Raw genomic sequence first — 16,366 nt, 5'->3', positions numbered from 1 at the left:
GTTGCTGTGACCATTATAAGCCATTTACTACCTATAAAATATCTAAACCAACTCTTCCCACTTAGGAAGCACATAATGAGAAGGAGTTGAGAGGGATAGCACCAGAAGGGTGGGACAGGAGCTCCCCAGCTTCACTACACCTCCCCCCTAACAGAAGTCCAACTTAGAGCTATCCACAGGTGAGAATAGCACCCGAAAAGATAAAAGTTAATAATATTCTGGACCTGGGCTCGGAATGGGGAAAGATGAGGACACCTAAGAAAGCATGACACTTCAAAATAGTTACTTGCCACCTACCTGAATTCCAGAGATGCATTAAACATTTACATATAAAACATATTAACTGAGCAAGGGAAGCATTTGGTTGCCACTTGAGACACCTGCAGCCTGTTGTAGAGTTCCTGGTTCAAGTCCCAGCTAACTTTACTTCTCGTGTGGCTTTCTTGCTATGCTAATGCACTTCCTGGGAGGAAGCAGGTGATGCCTCAAGTAGTTGGGTCCACAATGGCTGGGACTGGGCCGAGCCAGATCCAAGAGCCAGAAACTCAACCCAGGTCTCCCACATGGCTGGCAGGAATCCAGGTTCTTGAGTCATCGTGTATCATTTACTTTAGGTCGCCCAGACCCACAACATGACCACAGGTCTGACACTGACTTTTAAAAACAAAACAAAACAAAACAAAACAATACAGGACCTGGTGCAGTAGCCTAGCAGCTAAAGTCCTCACCTTTCACACGCCGAGATCCTATATGAGCACCAATTCTAATCCAGGCATCCCCATTTCCCATCGAGCGTCCTGCCTGTGGCCTGGGAAAGCAGGCCAGGATGACCCAAAGCCTTGGGATCCTGCAACTGCGTGGGAGAGCTGGAAGAAGCTCCTGGTTCCTGGCTGCAAATCAGTGCAGCTCCAGCTGTTATGGCCACTTGAGGAGTGAATCATCAGATGGAAGTTCTTTCGCTCTGTATCTGCTCCTTTCTGTGTATGTGACTTTCCAATAAAAATAAAATAAATCCTTTTTTAAAAAGCAAAACTTATTTGTTTAGGTAGTGTTAGAAAGAGAAAGATCATGCACTTCCATCCACTGGTTTGCTCCCCACATGGTAGCAATGGTCGGAACTCATGGTATGTTTCAGTTCTGAAATGGAGCATTTTCTCCCTTCCCTACCTCTGCTAGGAATGTGCCCCATACGAGTCTCACCCCAACCCTTCTGAACTCCAACCCAGCCTTGGAGCTTCTTGCACCTGTGGCCTTTTCTGAGAGGAGGAGCTCAGCTTGGAGTGTCCATCTACTATGCTTCACCCACAGAATTCCTGCCAGCAGACGCTTTATCACTGTCTGCTTAATGCCTGTTTCTACTGCTGCACCAAAACTCAGACTCGGGTGAATGGCTTATCGCAGGGCACACCCATCAACATGCAGTACCAGTTGTTAGCAGGTGCTTCCTGAGTGACTGAACTCATGCCTTCATATTCTGGAGGGAGCAGAGAACCAAAGCCGAAACTCGTAGTTCTAAGTGTCCTTAACAGTGATGGGAAGAAGAGAAACACAGACACTGTTTTCTAAAACTGCCTAAAGGATTTTAGCAATTTGGATGAAATCCTTCTCTCTGACTGATGTATGAGGAACACCGGAAATGACAAGAACAATTTGAAAATTCAGTTGTTTTCATGACTGCAACTGCCACATGCCAAGGACCACCAGTGCAGTTGCCCTTCTGCTTAGTTCCAGCTCCCATCTCAGCTTTCTCTGTAAACAAACACATCCCACTGGTGTTGAGGGAGAGAAGACTCAGAGTAGGACTGTGTTTACACAAAGCCACTAGCAGTGCAGGATAATGACTCCCAGGCAAAGAAAACAAAGCCCCAAGCACTGCCATGTCTAAGATCACATGTGCACACACATTATTTCCAGGCTCCCTAACTACTTTTCCTTTTCTCTTTTTTAAGATTGATTTTATTTATTGGAAAATCGAAGTTACAGAGAGAGAGAACTTTGATCTACTGATCCTCTCTCCAAATGGCTGCAATGGCTGAAGCTGGGCTGGTCTGAAGCCAGGAGCCAGAAGCTTCTTCCAGGTCTCCCATGTGGGTGCAGGGGCCCAAGGACCTGAATCATTCTCTGTTGCTTTCCCAGGCCACAAGCAGGGAGCTGGATTAGAACTGGAGCAGCCTGAACTCAAACTGGCACCCTACATGAGATGCCACATCCACAGGTGGATGCCATGGCATCAGTCCCTCTCCTAATATGTTTCATATAATGGTGCCTGTGCTGCAGCTCAGCTTGTAATGCTGGCTTTCCATATGGGTACCTGTATTAGTCCTGTCTACTCCACTTCTAACCCAGCTCCCTGCTAATGTCCCTGGGAAAGTGGTAGGAGATGGCCTAGACACTTGAGTCCCTACACCCATGTTGGAGACCCAGATGGACATCAAGGTATTGAATTTAGCCTAGCCCAACTTAAGCTGTTGCAACCATCTTGGAAGTGAATCACTGGATTAAATAGTTTATTTTTCTATCTCTCTATATAAATGTGCATGTGTGTAACTCTGCCTTTCAAAGAAAAATAATGAATCTTTTATTCAATGTCAGTAAACACAGTATCTATGCTCCAGTGAGTTCTCTATTCAGTTTACAACCAACATCCCAAGATCCAGAAGGAATATCCATTTTTTTTCACAACCAGGTATCAACATTTCAATGTTCCTAGAAAAGGTTTTACTATCTGCAAAACACAAGGCACTGTGCATGGGGAGAGAAAGGGGCTTGCCACTGACCTTTCATGGAACAGGAGCTGATCCTTCGGGCTGGGAGTTCTGGAGTGCTGAGAGGTAGCAAATGACATTTCCCGGTGGCAGTAGGTATCCCCTTGGTTCCTGGGTGACAGCTTGCCCAACTTCCTGGAGTCTAAAGGTGACGGCGATCCTCTCCTTAAAATGATGCATTCATCTGGCTCTTTGATAACATGAGTGGCAACAATACACTATATATTTTTTGTTTGAGGTTTTGTTTTGAAACATTTGTGGAATGTAAAGCTGGGGGTGAGGTGGGAAAAGAAAGAGGACTAAGGGGAAGGATGATAAAAAATGCGGGTCCAGAGGCCTTCTGTAAATAGATGAGGGGTGAGGATACAGACAACCAGAGGTAAAATGTTCAGGAGACAAAATTAAGGGAAAAAATTACTGGAAGTCCCTACATTTCCAAAAGCAACTCGTGCTCTGAACTTCTGATTTCTGAGGACTGGAGATTCTTGAGCCTGAGACAGACATAATTTTTCAACAAACTACTTAAATTCTATGCCACAAGAAGCACAATGCATTGAGTTCTCTTCACAACATCTATTCTCATCGTGTAACATAGACCAACCCTTCACTTTTACAAATTAAAGTTTGAGAGCAAGGAATTTATCACCTTCACATACACAGGTATTTGATCAGAGAAAAAGCAATGAATGCCTCTGCTGATTAAGCAGGTATTGGGTCTACAAACACCCTTCTTGGTGAGTTACCCTGAAAATTAAAAGAGCTTATAAGAGAGCAACAGACCAACTACCCCCAAGCAAAGTCTACTGTGGAGCCTGAGTGCCTGATCAAACTAAAACAGCTATACCTGTGCACTCCCACTTTCAATTGGAGAAGCCACAACACATGACTTTGGATAGTTGGAAACAGATCATTTTACAAATGCTACTTCTAAAATTACCTTTATGTTAGCTGCAAGGCTGTCAAGAGAAGAAGCTAGAAGAAAGAGGAACAAGTGTTTCAATGATTCATGAAAACCATTTAATCCCATAACTGCTGTTACATTGAGACCATAGCAGTACAAAAATATTAGACATTGAATCATTACAAACTTAAACACTTATAAAGTACAGTCACTTGTAAGTCTTCCTTGGGTCACCGAAATTCTATAAATGAGTCTCTCTGACCTCTTGACATCAACAATGGAGCTACATAAGTTCAAAGTGAAGTGAGAAGTTCAATAATCCTTCCACAGCCCGCAAAACTCCTGTTTACCCAAATGATAGCAATGTGGATCTAATACAAGTTGGAGCCCCTTCTCTAAAATTCTTGGGACCATTAAGTGTATCAGATAATGAGTTTTGTTGGATTTTAGAATATCTACGTATGTAGGATGATATCTTGGACCTGGGATTCAAATGTTAACATGAAACTCATTTGTATGTCATATATGCCTTATTCATATAGCTCAAAGATGATTTTACACAATATTTTTACTGCCCTTGCATTTTTACTGTGTCATGACATCATGTCAGGGATGGATTTTTCCACTTGTGACATTCTGGTGATGCTCAAAAATTTCAGCTTTTGGAGCATTTTGGATTTTTAGGTTATGAATATTCAATCTTCATAGAATTCCTACACCCTGTCTCCTCTGCCATTGTCTGTGGGGTTTTTTTGGGGGGGTGTTGGAGAGGATTCTATCTTTGCCCAAGGTTAGACACAAATGTTCAATTGAGACAACGAATACATAAGGGCTTGGAGAAATCTAACAAGTCAAAAATGGAAATCATTATGATGACTCTCTAAATACATAAGTGGACTTAAGGCAGAATGATAAGAATAACAAATAAGTGAAGTAGTAAATACACACAGAGAAAAACCAAGATTAAATTTGATCTTTTCAAATTAAAAAGAAAATCTAAAATGTGTCATTTGTAAGGCATCCTCCAGTGTGGATGGTGCTTACACAGTCACAATGGAATTTTCCTTCACTAATGATCCCTCACCAACTGGCAGTAAAAAGAACAACCAAAATAGTGGCTTCATGTCCTCTGGACCCATGCATATGTAGGTGTCTGTTTTATCTAAGCAACCTTCATCTCTTCCACCCCAAGCTGTGCAGAGAAGCAGCAATGTCAAGGTCCATTTTAGCTATGGCCACAAGTCTGCCCTGTGGCCCTGCAAACCCTGGCCACTGGTCAGCAGCCTTCTCCTGCCCAGGGACCTCTCTTGGCTCCCTGGTTAGTGTGGTCCATGCACCAGCAGTGTCAGCACCATGTAGAAGTTCGTACTTTAAGTAGGATCCCACTCCAAGCCCAGCACTACTGAAGCAGAACCTGCAGTTGAACAAGATCCCTGAGTGAAACATGTTCGAGTCTGAAGAACATCGCTTTCATCTACCTTAGGCCTGGATGAATGAGCTTGAAAGCTACAGGGATTCCAAGGATTTGAGTCCGGAGCTCTGTGTTCCTAAAAGTAGGTATTCCAAAAAAGTAGTGTGTGACCCCTACAGAGATAACCTCTCTGCCAGGATTAAGAGGTGACAGAGGCCAGTATGCTGCATGAATCTCTTTATACCCAAGCCAGCATTAAGCCCAGCTTGTCCTCCCCAGGAAAGAACATTGATTGTCACTTTGCTTCCCTGTGACAGTCAAGGCAGTGTTGCTCTCTGGGCTTTGGGGGTGACTTTCAGTTCAAAGCTCTTAAATGGATTGGCAGCAGTGGTGAAGCACATTCTGCTATCCTATGTCCTTGCTCAGCTGCTGTAACAGAGTACTGGCTTGGGGCATCCCAAGAGACCCTGCAGCCCTTTAAAATGTCAAAGCTTTAAACCTATTCTAGGGAACTCTGTTATAAGGGATGGCCCAAGTACCATCCTACCAGCAGGCAAATATGTTTGGTATACGCTTGCAATGGGGGAATCTCAACTGAACTTGAGCTGTGGTTATGCAACAAGGTGGAGGAATCCACCATGGTGGGAGGGTTTGGGGAGGGGTGGGGAGAACCCAAGTACCTATGTAACTGTGTCACATAATACAATGTAATTAATGAAGTAAAAATAATAAATAATTAAAAGAAAAAAAAAAGGTCACCTCCAATGCTGTCTGGCCTAAGCATTTGAATGAAGTTCAAGAATGGGTGAACTGCCACACCCTTCACTACATCACCCACATCACTGTCAGTCATCCTTCCCAAGGACGTCTCATTACACAGTTAGCATATGATCCAGAGGACTTGCCCACATCTTTCCGCAGATCTGAGAGGGTTACACAAATCTCATTAAGACTTTCATTGGACTTTTGCACTCTCACTTTCTGGTAACTGTACAAGGGAGTTTACCAAAAGCTACCTGTAATAACCTGACCATTCTTTCAAGCCTCCCAGGGCAAGTGCAGGCTCTGATTAGCAATTCTACTGACACGAGTCCCCCTTTGCCAGCCACATGAGTTCTCAAATGAACACCTTCACAGAGGACACTGCTCCAAAGGAACCTGGCCTTGGAAACTGCATAGTGGAAGGGCATTTAGAAAGCAGGCCCACAGTTTCCAAACTTATTCATGATTACACAGAGCAAAAGCAGGACCCACACAGGCAGAATAAGAAAACGCAAGTACCTCTTCTCATCGGAAAGGGAAAGTTTGAAAACTCGGATTTTCTTTTAGACTTCCGCGAACAGTGCTCTGAATTATTCTCACCAAAAGGTTTTGCACTGTCCACCTGCAAAGGAAGAGTTAACAGTTTAATCTCCTTTCTTCCTTTCTCTCCCTCTCATCATAGATATTTTCAGCAGCAACATTAAAAATCAATAAGAACTTTGGGCTCACGTGTCTAACCACAAATGCAGGTTTGCTTCCTGCAGAGATCTTGCAGTCATTTCCAAGGGTGAACAGAGCCGACTGCTGCAGGAAGCAGCGTCTCATGCAGTACGGAGAAGACACCCCGGGGTCCACGCTTGCAGGCAGCCTGTCCAGATGACTCTGTCTTTGCTACCATCTTGGTATTGGTGTTATTTAAGGGGAATATTGGTCTACATGATGGTGATAAAGGTCTTTGTGACTTATGCTTATGTTCCTAAATGTAATATATATATATATATATATATATATATATATATATATATTTAAATAAGAAAGAAAACTCAATCAGGATATAATTATTAAATTGACTTTTTTTGAAAGTCAAAATTACAGAGAGAGAGAGAGAGGTCTTGCATCTTCTGAGTTTACTCTCCAAATGGCCACAGTGGCTATGGCTGGGCTAAGCCTGGAACTCCATCTGGGTCTTCTTCAAGGGTACAGGTGCCCAAGCACCTGCACTACTTTTCCAGGTGCACTGGCAGGGAGCCGGACTGGGAATGGAGCAGCCAGGACTCAGATCAGCACTCCTAAAAAGTACAGGCATTATAGGTGGCGGTTGAGACAACTGCATCCAAAGTTGGCCCCCCAGTAGACATTTCTAAAACCAAAGTAGAAGACAGAACATTTCAGATGTATACAAAATAAACCTAAAAAAGAGTATTTCTCTACTTATTTTTTTTTAGTAGTATGAGCTTAAAATCACCATTGGGAATCAGCATGATGACACAGCAAGTCAAACTGCTACTTGAGATGTCAGCATCCCATACAACTACTCAGTTCCCAATCCAGCTCTTCGGTAAGGGTCCTGGGAGGACAGTGTAAAATGGTCCAAATGCTTGGGCCCCACACTCATGTGAGAGCCCCAAATGGAGTTTCTGGTTAGCGATTTCTTCCTGGCCCAGCCCTAGCTGTTGGATTACAAGAGTGAATCAGTAAACAGAAGCTTTCTCTCTGTTTATCTCCCTCTCCCTTCCTTTCAAATAAATAAGTATATATTTTAAATCTTTTTAAAAATCTTCTGTATTTATAACCACTCATATTACCTTGTATGTAAAAAGTTCATGGAAGGGGCCAGCACAGTGGCTCCATGGACTAAACCTCCACCTACAGTGCCAGCATCTCATATGGGCACAGGTTCTGCTCTCAGCTGCTCTACTTCCAATCCAGATCCCTGCTTATGCCTGGGAAAACAACAAAGGATGACTCAAGTGCTTGGGACCCTGCACCTGCATGGGAGACCTGGAAGAGGCTCCTGGCTCCTGGCTTCAAATCTGCTCAGCTCTGGCCATTGCAGCCATTTGAGGAGTGAACTAGCAGATGGAAGATCTCTGTCTCTCCCTCTCTCTCTAAGTCTGTCTTTTCAACAAAAATAAACAAACTTTTCAAAAAAGAAAAAATGGCCATGATGACCAGTGCCTGGCAGCTGTGAGTGACAGATGTTCTGGCCGAAGACCCACCTCTGCCCATCCTTGAGCCAGGACCTTACTTACCTAAGCTTTCACATAGTTCCCAAATACATTTAATAGGACCATCTCACATAAATGTTCCAAAAGAAAGACAAACAGTTCATGGAAACTAGAATTAAAGGTCAATTGAGTTTGGTGCAAAAATTTTAAAAATCCATATATATGAGGGAATTGTCAAAAAGTTCTTGAAAAACACATGTGAAAGAACTGTGTATCTATTTCAAAAGTTTTTGCATTAAACTAAATATCTTTCAAGACCATTTTTCCATGAATTGAAGTATACTTACTGTTTAAGTAACAAGTAGATCTACATGTATTGTAAGAAAGATGGGATCAGACATTCCCTATCACAGATAGATGATAGATAGATAGATAGATAGATAGATAGAAAGATAGATAAATTTTGGCATGCACTTGGGTCCTGCAATTTAACTTCAATAAATTTATTACAAAGAAATAGGATGGTTGATTGTATAACTACCAAAGTGTTTATCATAGCTTAAGAATTAGGAACCAAGAGTATTGGTGAGCACGCAATTGCCCCTTGGTTGCAAACCCACCTCACCTCTATGATACAAGGCTTGTAATTCTGCAAACCATCCATTGCCATCCGTTATTTTGCTGGGCTCTGCCACCAGAGGGCACCAGAGGCAGACGTCAAGGCAGCCAGAAGAGATGGGCTGGCTGGCTGAATTTCCATTCTGTTCAGCTTAGTAGCGCCTCAACACCCATTCTTTCGCTTAGTAGCAGCAAATAGCTCTAGTTTATAACTGCCCCCCCCCCAACAATAGAAGCAGCCTCGTTGCGCCCCTTCAGATATAACCAATACCAGAGCCACCTGCTTGCTCCCGAAACCATTCCCAGCAGTCCAGCTTGCTGAGTCCAGCTTCGGAATTCCCAGGAAACCTGCGCCTTCGTGTCTGTGGGGTCTGTTCCTCAACCTTCCAGACTCTTGACCCCAGTTAATTTCTGCAGGTCTTCTCCGTGGGTTCCTTCAGCATCCCCTTTATCCTTCAGTCCTCCAAACCCCGTTTAGTCACTTTTTTTTTTAACACTACATCATTCTGTTACAGTAGCAATTACAGTTGGATTTCCTAATTGGATCCTGACTGATACAACAGTTAAATACTCAAAAAAAGGAAGATGACTGGACAAACAAGACCCGGTACATGGTGGAATACAATGAGACCATGAAAACCTTTCAGGCATACAAATACTTGAGGACTTGAGAAAATACTCAATGACAATAGCAAATAAAACAGAAGGTTCTAAAACAATAATGGAGTACAGTATGACCCAGTCTTTTACAATAAAATTACATGAGTGTACGAAATAACTTTAAAAAGTCACACTTCAAAATGATTTTTTTTTAAATCAGATAATGTTTTTATTTTGTCCTTTATACTTTATTTTCTAATACTGTAAAAACATGTGATATTTCAAAGATTAGTCACTCCTCACCATGGTGTTGAGGATTTTCCTGCACACCCCCCCAAAAAAAAATGTTCTGCACCTTAATTGTCGACAAATGTATTGTTAGAGTTACAAGCCAGTCTAGATTATCCTAAAATCTGCCAAGATCAGCAAAATTATACTTCAACACAACAAATGGCTAAATACTAAAATGAAATAGACACGAGACAGCTGAATGGTACCTTATAGCCATTTTAAGGTATATAGCAGCCGGTCGTGTATATAAACTAAAATTGAAATGTCAATGAGCTAATCAGAGGCTGTGGTTAAGAACTTGCTTTTTTTTTTTTTTTTTTTTTTTAACATACTGGTTACTCAAAACCATGTCAATTCCATAATGTTGCAAACTGCTGTTGATGTTATATTGGGACTCTTAATTGACTGGGATGATATTCTACCAGCTCTAACTTCGGACTAGAAATGGTCTGCCCAAGAAACTGTTCAACCCATCTGGACAATAAGTAGCTGGACTCTATGCTTGGTATACGTTTGCAAGGAAAGAATCTTGATTGAATTTGAACTGTGATACTGCATCAAGGTGGAGGAATCCACCAGGGGGAGGGGCGTGGGGAGGGGTGGGGAGATTCTCAGAGCCTATGAAACTGTCACATAATGCAAAATAATTAATAAAAAAAAGAAATAAGTGAATCCAAGAGGGAATTGTTTGAAAAACGTTTTGAAATTCATTTTTATAAAGGGGTATTTTTATCATTAAAGCGACATTGCATGATTTTGTATAATAAATCTAAGACAGGAATGTACCTATTTTGAATGCAGGCTATGGAATAATGATTAGCAATCATTTGTAGTACATATAAAAACCTGAACAATAGATAGTTATGGCATTATGCTCTGGGTGATGGTAAAGATAAATTTTATTTGTTATTTTTTAATTGTAGTACATGTTTTAGAACATTTTAAAGTATAATTTGAACATCAAAAAAATAAATGTAACAGTTATTTTCAAAAAACCTTGTGATATTTTTGGTGTAAGAGAAAGAGAGTTATTCGTTTAGAAAGGAAACATGGGGTGAGCAGTGGGTTCAGGATGTCAGATGCTGTGTGGGACACACCCACGTTCCACCATAGATGGCCTGGCTTCAAGTTTCAGTGTTGTCTCTGAGGGCAACTTCTGCCATCCAGGGCAAGCTGGATCAAACAGGCTGGATCAAACAGGCTCGCTCAAATGTGCTAGGCTGTGCAGGTGTAGTTTTGCAATAAGCCAAGTTTGAGTTAAGATTCCTTCAATTTGGAGAGAAAATTCCCACTCTTTCTATCAGAGCTTGTATCATTGCCATCATCGTCGTCAATATCGTTGTTATTATACTTACCAGAAATCTGTTCCTGTGCAGAGGCACACAGTGTTGGATGGCTGTCCTTGTAGCAAACTCTAGTTTGGGAGCAATACCCTAAAAATAAAATAGCACAAAAGATGGAAGTAATATTTACTGGACACACTTCTTTTTGCCTGTCTCAACCTGACTTGCAAAAACTGCTCCTGTGTGTGGAGGCATAATCCACACACATTATCTCAAAAGCCTGGGAGATAAGAACAGCTGAACACTTATGTAATGTGTATGATGCACCTGACCCTGGCCTCAGGAGTTGGTATTTGTTTACTCATTTAGCCCCGATGAAACAGATCCTTGTACTCTCCATGCTACGTCGATGCTGGAGAGCTGGATTGAGTCCCACGCTTCTGTCTTCCAATTGGCCTCCTTCCTTGACTTATAGATATTTGGAAAATTAACCAGCAAATAGAGTGTCTTTCTATATTTCTGTCTCCCTACATTTGAAATAAGCAAATGAATAAATTGATAACCTTAAAAATGATACCACAGAATTAAATATTACCTGGAGGGGGGCAGGATGAATACAGGTTCCCCACCACCACCATCTATTTTTAAAAACTTATATCAAACCTCTGTTTTCAGTAGCTCTATTTCCAATACTTCATTTTGTTTCATAAACTGTTGCTATTTTTACCTTACCCTGCCATTTCAACTGCTGTGTTAGCTATGTGAGAATACTGCAAAAAAGCTCACAGGAAAAAAAATGGAACTGATTTATATCTCAGTTGCTCTATTTTCCATCCAGCTCCCTGCTTGTGGCCTGCAAAAGCAGTAGAGAACAGCCCAGAACCTTGGGACACTGCATCTGTGTGGGAGACCCAGAAGAAGCTCTTTGCTCCAGGTTTCAGATCGGCTCGGTTCTAGCCATTGTGGCCACTTGGGGAGTGAACCAGAGGATGGAAGATCTTTCTCTCTATAAATCTATATTCCAATAAAAATAGCATACATATTTAAGAAAAAAAATAAACATGGATCTCAAGAGATCTTTATACCAGAATGAACTTGTCCTTCTGATTTTGTATTTTTGCTTGATGGAGGTAGGGGAGGTAGGGGAGAGAGTGAAGACGGAGTTGTCACAGGAAGCACGCTCACTGGGTGGTTCACACCCCAGCTGGGAGCCAGCAACTCAGTCCAGATGCCCCACACGAGTGGCAGGAATCTTTGCCACAGTGCCCACGATCTGCACCAACATGACGCTGGGGCCAGGAGCCAGAAGCAGAAGTTGATGTTGAACCCAGGCATTTCAATGAGGAATCCAAGCACCTGAGACCTTAAACTTAGCCCTTAAAATTCCGTTTTTCATAACCTTTCCAAGTACCTTCATCTATAGTCTATTCTATTCAATTCTTCCAATCCTGTAAGGTTAGCTACATTTATCAACATTTCATTTTAGAGACAATAAAAACTGAGCCATGCGCAAAAGCTAGAAGTAATTTGAACATTCTTCACATGAGTAATTTATGTTCTATAATGAAATCTACTCAGCAATGACAAAGAATGGGTTACTGACACACAACCACGTAGAAGAATCTCAAAGATTATTCTAAATGGCCGAAGTCAGTCTCAAAAGTTACCTGGCATCTGGCACCCTCAAAAGGACAAAACTACAGTCTTGAAGTACAGAGTGATAAAGGGTCGGAGCAAGTGTGTCCATAAAGGGAGAACCTGAGAGAATTTAGGAGATGATGTCTATATCCTGACTGTGGTGGGTTTCACAGATCCATACATGTGTTTCAATTCATGAAACAGTCTACCCCCAAAACACCATTTATTATACGATGATTTTAACTATTGTGTCTCTCAGAGATTTGAGGCTTAGGCAGACACGAAGCAATTTTCCCAAGGTCACATAGTTTAGAATGGTGCAACAGGAACAAGATGCAAGTCTTACTATGTCCCACTGTCTCCAGTTGACCCCATCATCAGCTCACCTGTAGCCCCTTTGAGCATGAACCGCCGCCCCCCCGCCCCCAAGCCCAAGACCTCCACTGGCATCTCCCTCGGTGGATCCCACTTGGTCATGCATTTCTTGTTTCAGGGATGCTTTTTCTTTCTTGTTTCCTGTTGAAATCCTACCCATTTCTCGAAGGTTCCTCACCGGGTTAACCCATGGTGCCTCAAGTCTCTGCTATCTCGCTTTCATGGAAGGCATCTATACTCCAGGTGTTTCTAGAAAGGATTGGCACCTGTTGCAACTCTAGAGGAGAGGAAGGCTAGCATGAACTGCATGCTTCCTACACAGGTCAAGTGTACACAGGGGCTTTCACATGGGTGATCTTGTTTGTTCCTCGTACAACCTGTGGAGTGGAGACAGCTGAACCCCCATTTTATATATGAGGAAAAGGCTCCGCAATGTTGAGTGGTTTGCTCAGTGTCACCCAGCTGGGGCTTAGTAGAGCCAGTGTTTGAAACTCAGCCACAGGCCTAGCGTGGTAGCCTAGTCGCTAAAGTCCTTGCCTTACACTGGGATCCCATATGGGCACCGGTTTTAATCCTGGCAGCCCCACTTCCCATCCAGCTCCCTGCTTGTGGCCTGGGAGAGCAGTGAAAGACAGCCCAAAGTCTTGGAACCCTGTACCCACATGGGAGACCTGGAAAAAGCTTCTGGCTTCGGATTTCAGCTCTGGCCATTTGTGGCTACTTGGGGAGTGAAACCGTGGATAGAAGATCTTCCTCTCGGCCTCTCCTCCTCTTTGCATATCTGACTTTCCAATCCAAATAAATAAATCCTTAAAAGATAAATAAAATACGAATAAAAGAAGAAACTCAGTCACACTCCAGAGCCCACTTTCTTTGCCTGATCAAGTTGTGAACTAGCAAGCTTGCCTCCTACACATTAGCTCATTCCTGTACACATTTCATCATTTAGTGCAACAAATCCTTCCAGGTGCAACCTACTTCCTTGGATCAAGGGTGCACAGTATTCCCACAGGAGTGCAAGGTCTGTCTGGGAACTCTGGGCTGATAGCCACAGAAGCCCAGCTGGTAGACATGGTCAGAAAATCCAGGGAAGTAAAGGATAACGAGTATACAAAAATGTGACTCACGCAGCCTCATCTCTTATCAAGACTGACCATGCCAACAAGAGGGCAGGAGAGAGTTCCAGGGTGTGCAGCGCTACTGGAGGAATCACAAGGTCCTCACTGGGGTGTCGCGCCCCAGATGCCCCATGAGCCAGATGTCTGAGCCTGAACGACTAGCCTCTTGAGATACAACCTTGTTGCAATCTTTATATTGCATTGCAGGCAAGTACTACTGACTCTCACAAGACAGCACAATAAACACCAATACTAGCATTCACATGTGTTATGTACTTAACTACACAGCAGGCATGACTGCAAACAGTATAGATACAAGGATATATATATATATATATATATATATATATATATATATATAATGTGTACATGTGTTTATTTCGTGTTTAAATTTATTTGGAGTGTATATAATACAACAATTCCCACAACAAGGAAAACCACTGGGATAGTGAACTAGAAGAAATATAACAGCAGCAGCACAGAGAGGCACACGCAGCTCACCTGGTACCCACGAGCCAGCATGACAATCCATGCTCCTCCACTTGCAGGCTCTGAGGACATTTCTGCAACTCTCTGCACCACCGTCCCCACCCACAACATGGTGAAATGACAGTAGCCACTTGGCAAGATGAAGGAGAGCCAATCGTGATAGCCCATGCAGTGAGCACAGCTCAGGGCCTGCGATTCAGAAAACAGAGTGGGTAACTGCTCTTCGTAAAAATCCTTACCATTTGGTTCATTTTGCCTGAGAGGACAATTGAGAAAGACGTAGCCCTTCTATTTTTTTCCCATCATTTCAAAATATCATGTGATTAATTATGAGCATCGATAATTTATTTCTGGGATATGAGAATGTTTCTACAGATGCTTAAAGCCTTTCTCTCATGATAATCTACTTTTACAAAAATATTCTACATACAATTTCCCATAGGATATATTCATGACTGATGCCCAGAAAGTTAACACTTGAGAAAATGACATTTCTTCTCCTCTTGCTGCTTAGCTTCATATGAGCCCAATACTCATAGAAGACTTCTGTTACACAGAAAATATGAGCAAATCAAAGACAATTGAATGTCCCCTACCTGACCCTCATCCACCTCTTTTCCCTTCCTGTTTCTCAAGAGGAATAACCCAGTAACTCAAAATAATAAAGGCAGGCACCTCCCAACCATGATGGCTGTATGTGACCCAAAAAGGTTGCAGAGAAAAGAGTGATAACAGAGGGCTTAACATTCTACCTTTTGGGATTCTGATTAGGAGACTGTACTAAATGTTTGCCATTCAAAGTGGCAGAATCAGAAACTTTCGTTGTCATAAGCATCCTGAAAACAGACATCTTGTGTATTCCACCTGCTACACTGCTACCAACAAGGCTGAGATAATGCTACTTCCTCCAATACTAACAACAGCAATTCATGGGGCAGGGAAAAAGTTGAATAGTCAATATGCACTTTATAATATATAAAAATATGGCTTTTATAATGATTATCCTTCTATTTAAACCTAAGCCTTATAAAAACACATTCAAGTGCTGAATCTTTTAAGATCCTTCAGCAATTAACAATAAGCCTCTGTCAATTTCCTCTTTCTAGTGGACAACAGAATACCTGCCTTGGCTAATAGGAAATTAAATAAAATGTGTGAAAAAAAAAGGAAAAATGGGAAGCAGAAAATAAAGGAGTAGTAACATCACTCTTATGGCTACTTTATTTAGTCACAGCGGCAATGACTAGATAAATCTTTCTGTTAAGCTGCAATCAGAGGTTGAAAGAACAAGCCTTCTATAACTACATGACAATGCAAGCAGGGCCATGATTTGGCCTGATAAGATAATGAGACTTCCATGTCTCAGCTCAACAGTGAGGATCAACATGATTCATTCACAATCTAGAGTTGGACACCCCAGCAGGATCACCAAGCAGAACTCACAGAGGTTCCAGTGATTGGTCCATGAGAATGCTAGAAGGAATAAAACATTCAAGTCTCAAGAAGCTTTCCCCCACACTGGAAGCCTGGATGGCCAAGACTTCACTTACTGGAAAACTGATGGCTGTCTTCATGAGCACCTCCCGATACATCCCAGGGTGTGGCATTGTCAGCGTGGGCTCCGGGAAAAGAAAATCCCGTATATTTTTTCATAGTAAGCCAACTCTTCCTGTGCGAAAGCAAGCAGCAAAGGCATAAGTGCACATTTGTACATCCCTAGTCCTAACACAGGTTTGAACAGAGTTGAAGTGTATTTAATACAACAATTCCCATCACAATGAAAAGAGATGGGATAGTGGACTAGAATAAACATAAGATGTTTTGATACAAAACAGATGCTTTGATTCAAACAACATGTTACTCCAGAAGAGAATAATTTCTGTTTTTACCTCATGGAGAATATTACATGACCCCTGTGCAATGGCTCAAAGGAGAAATCCTCCCCTT

General features: G+C 42.2%; 1 protein-coding gene across 1 annotated transcript in view; it reads right to left on the bottom strand.

The window, feature by feature from the left end:
• LOC101530756 (spermatogenesis associated 6-like protein) overlaps window positions 1–16,089 on the bottom strand; it is a 46,840-nt gene extending 30,751 nt beyond the window's left edge. Inside the window, 7 exon segments of the mRNA XM_058670453.1 lie at window positions 2,778–2,953; window positions 3,691–3,737; window positions 6,359–6,461; window positions 6,569–6,733; window positions 6,735–6,815; window positions 10,872–10,949; window positions 15,970–16,089. Coding sequence (XP_058526436.1) covers window positions 2,778–2,953; window positions 3,691–3,737; window positions 6,359–6,461; window positions 6,569–6,733; window positions 6,735–6,815; window positions 10,872–10,949; window positions 15,970–16,026 — 707 coding nt within the window. The 5' untranslated portion in view covers window positions 16,027–16,089.
• Between the last annotated feature and the right edge of the window lie 277 nt (window positions 16,090–16,366).

This window comes from Ochotona princeps, chromosome 11 (genome assembly GCF_030435755.1).
Source record: "Ochotona princeps isolate mOchPri1 chromosome 11, mOchPri1.hap1, whole genome shotgun sequence".
In the NCBI taxonomy this organism is placed as follows: Eukaryota; Metazoa; Chordata; class Mammalia; order Lagomorpha; family Ochotonidae; genus Ochotona; species Ochotona princeps.
This window is presented reverse-complemented; position numbering and strand designations above follow the sequence as displayed.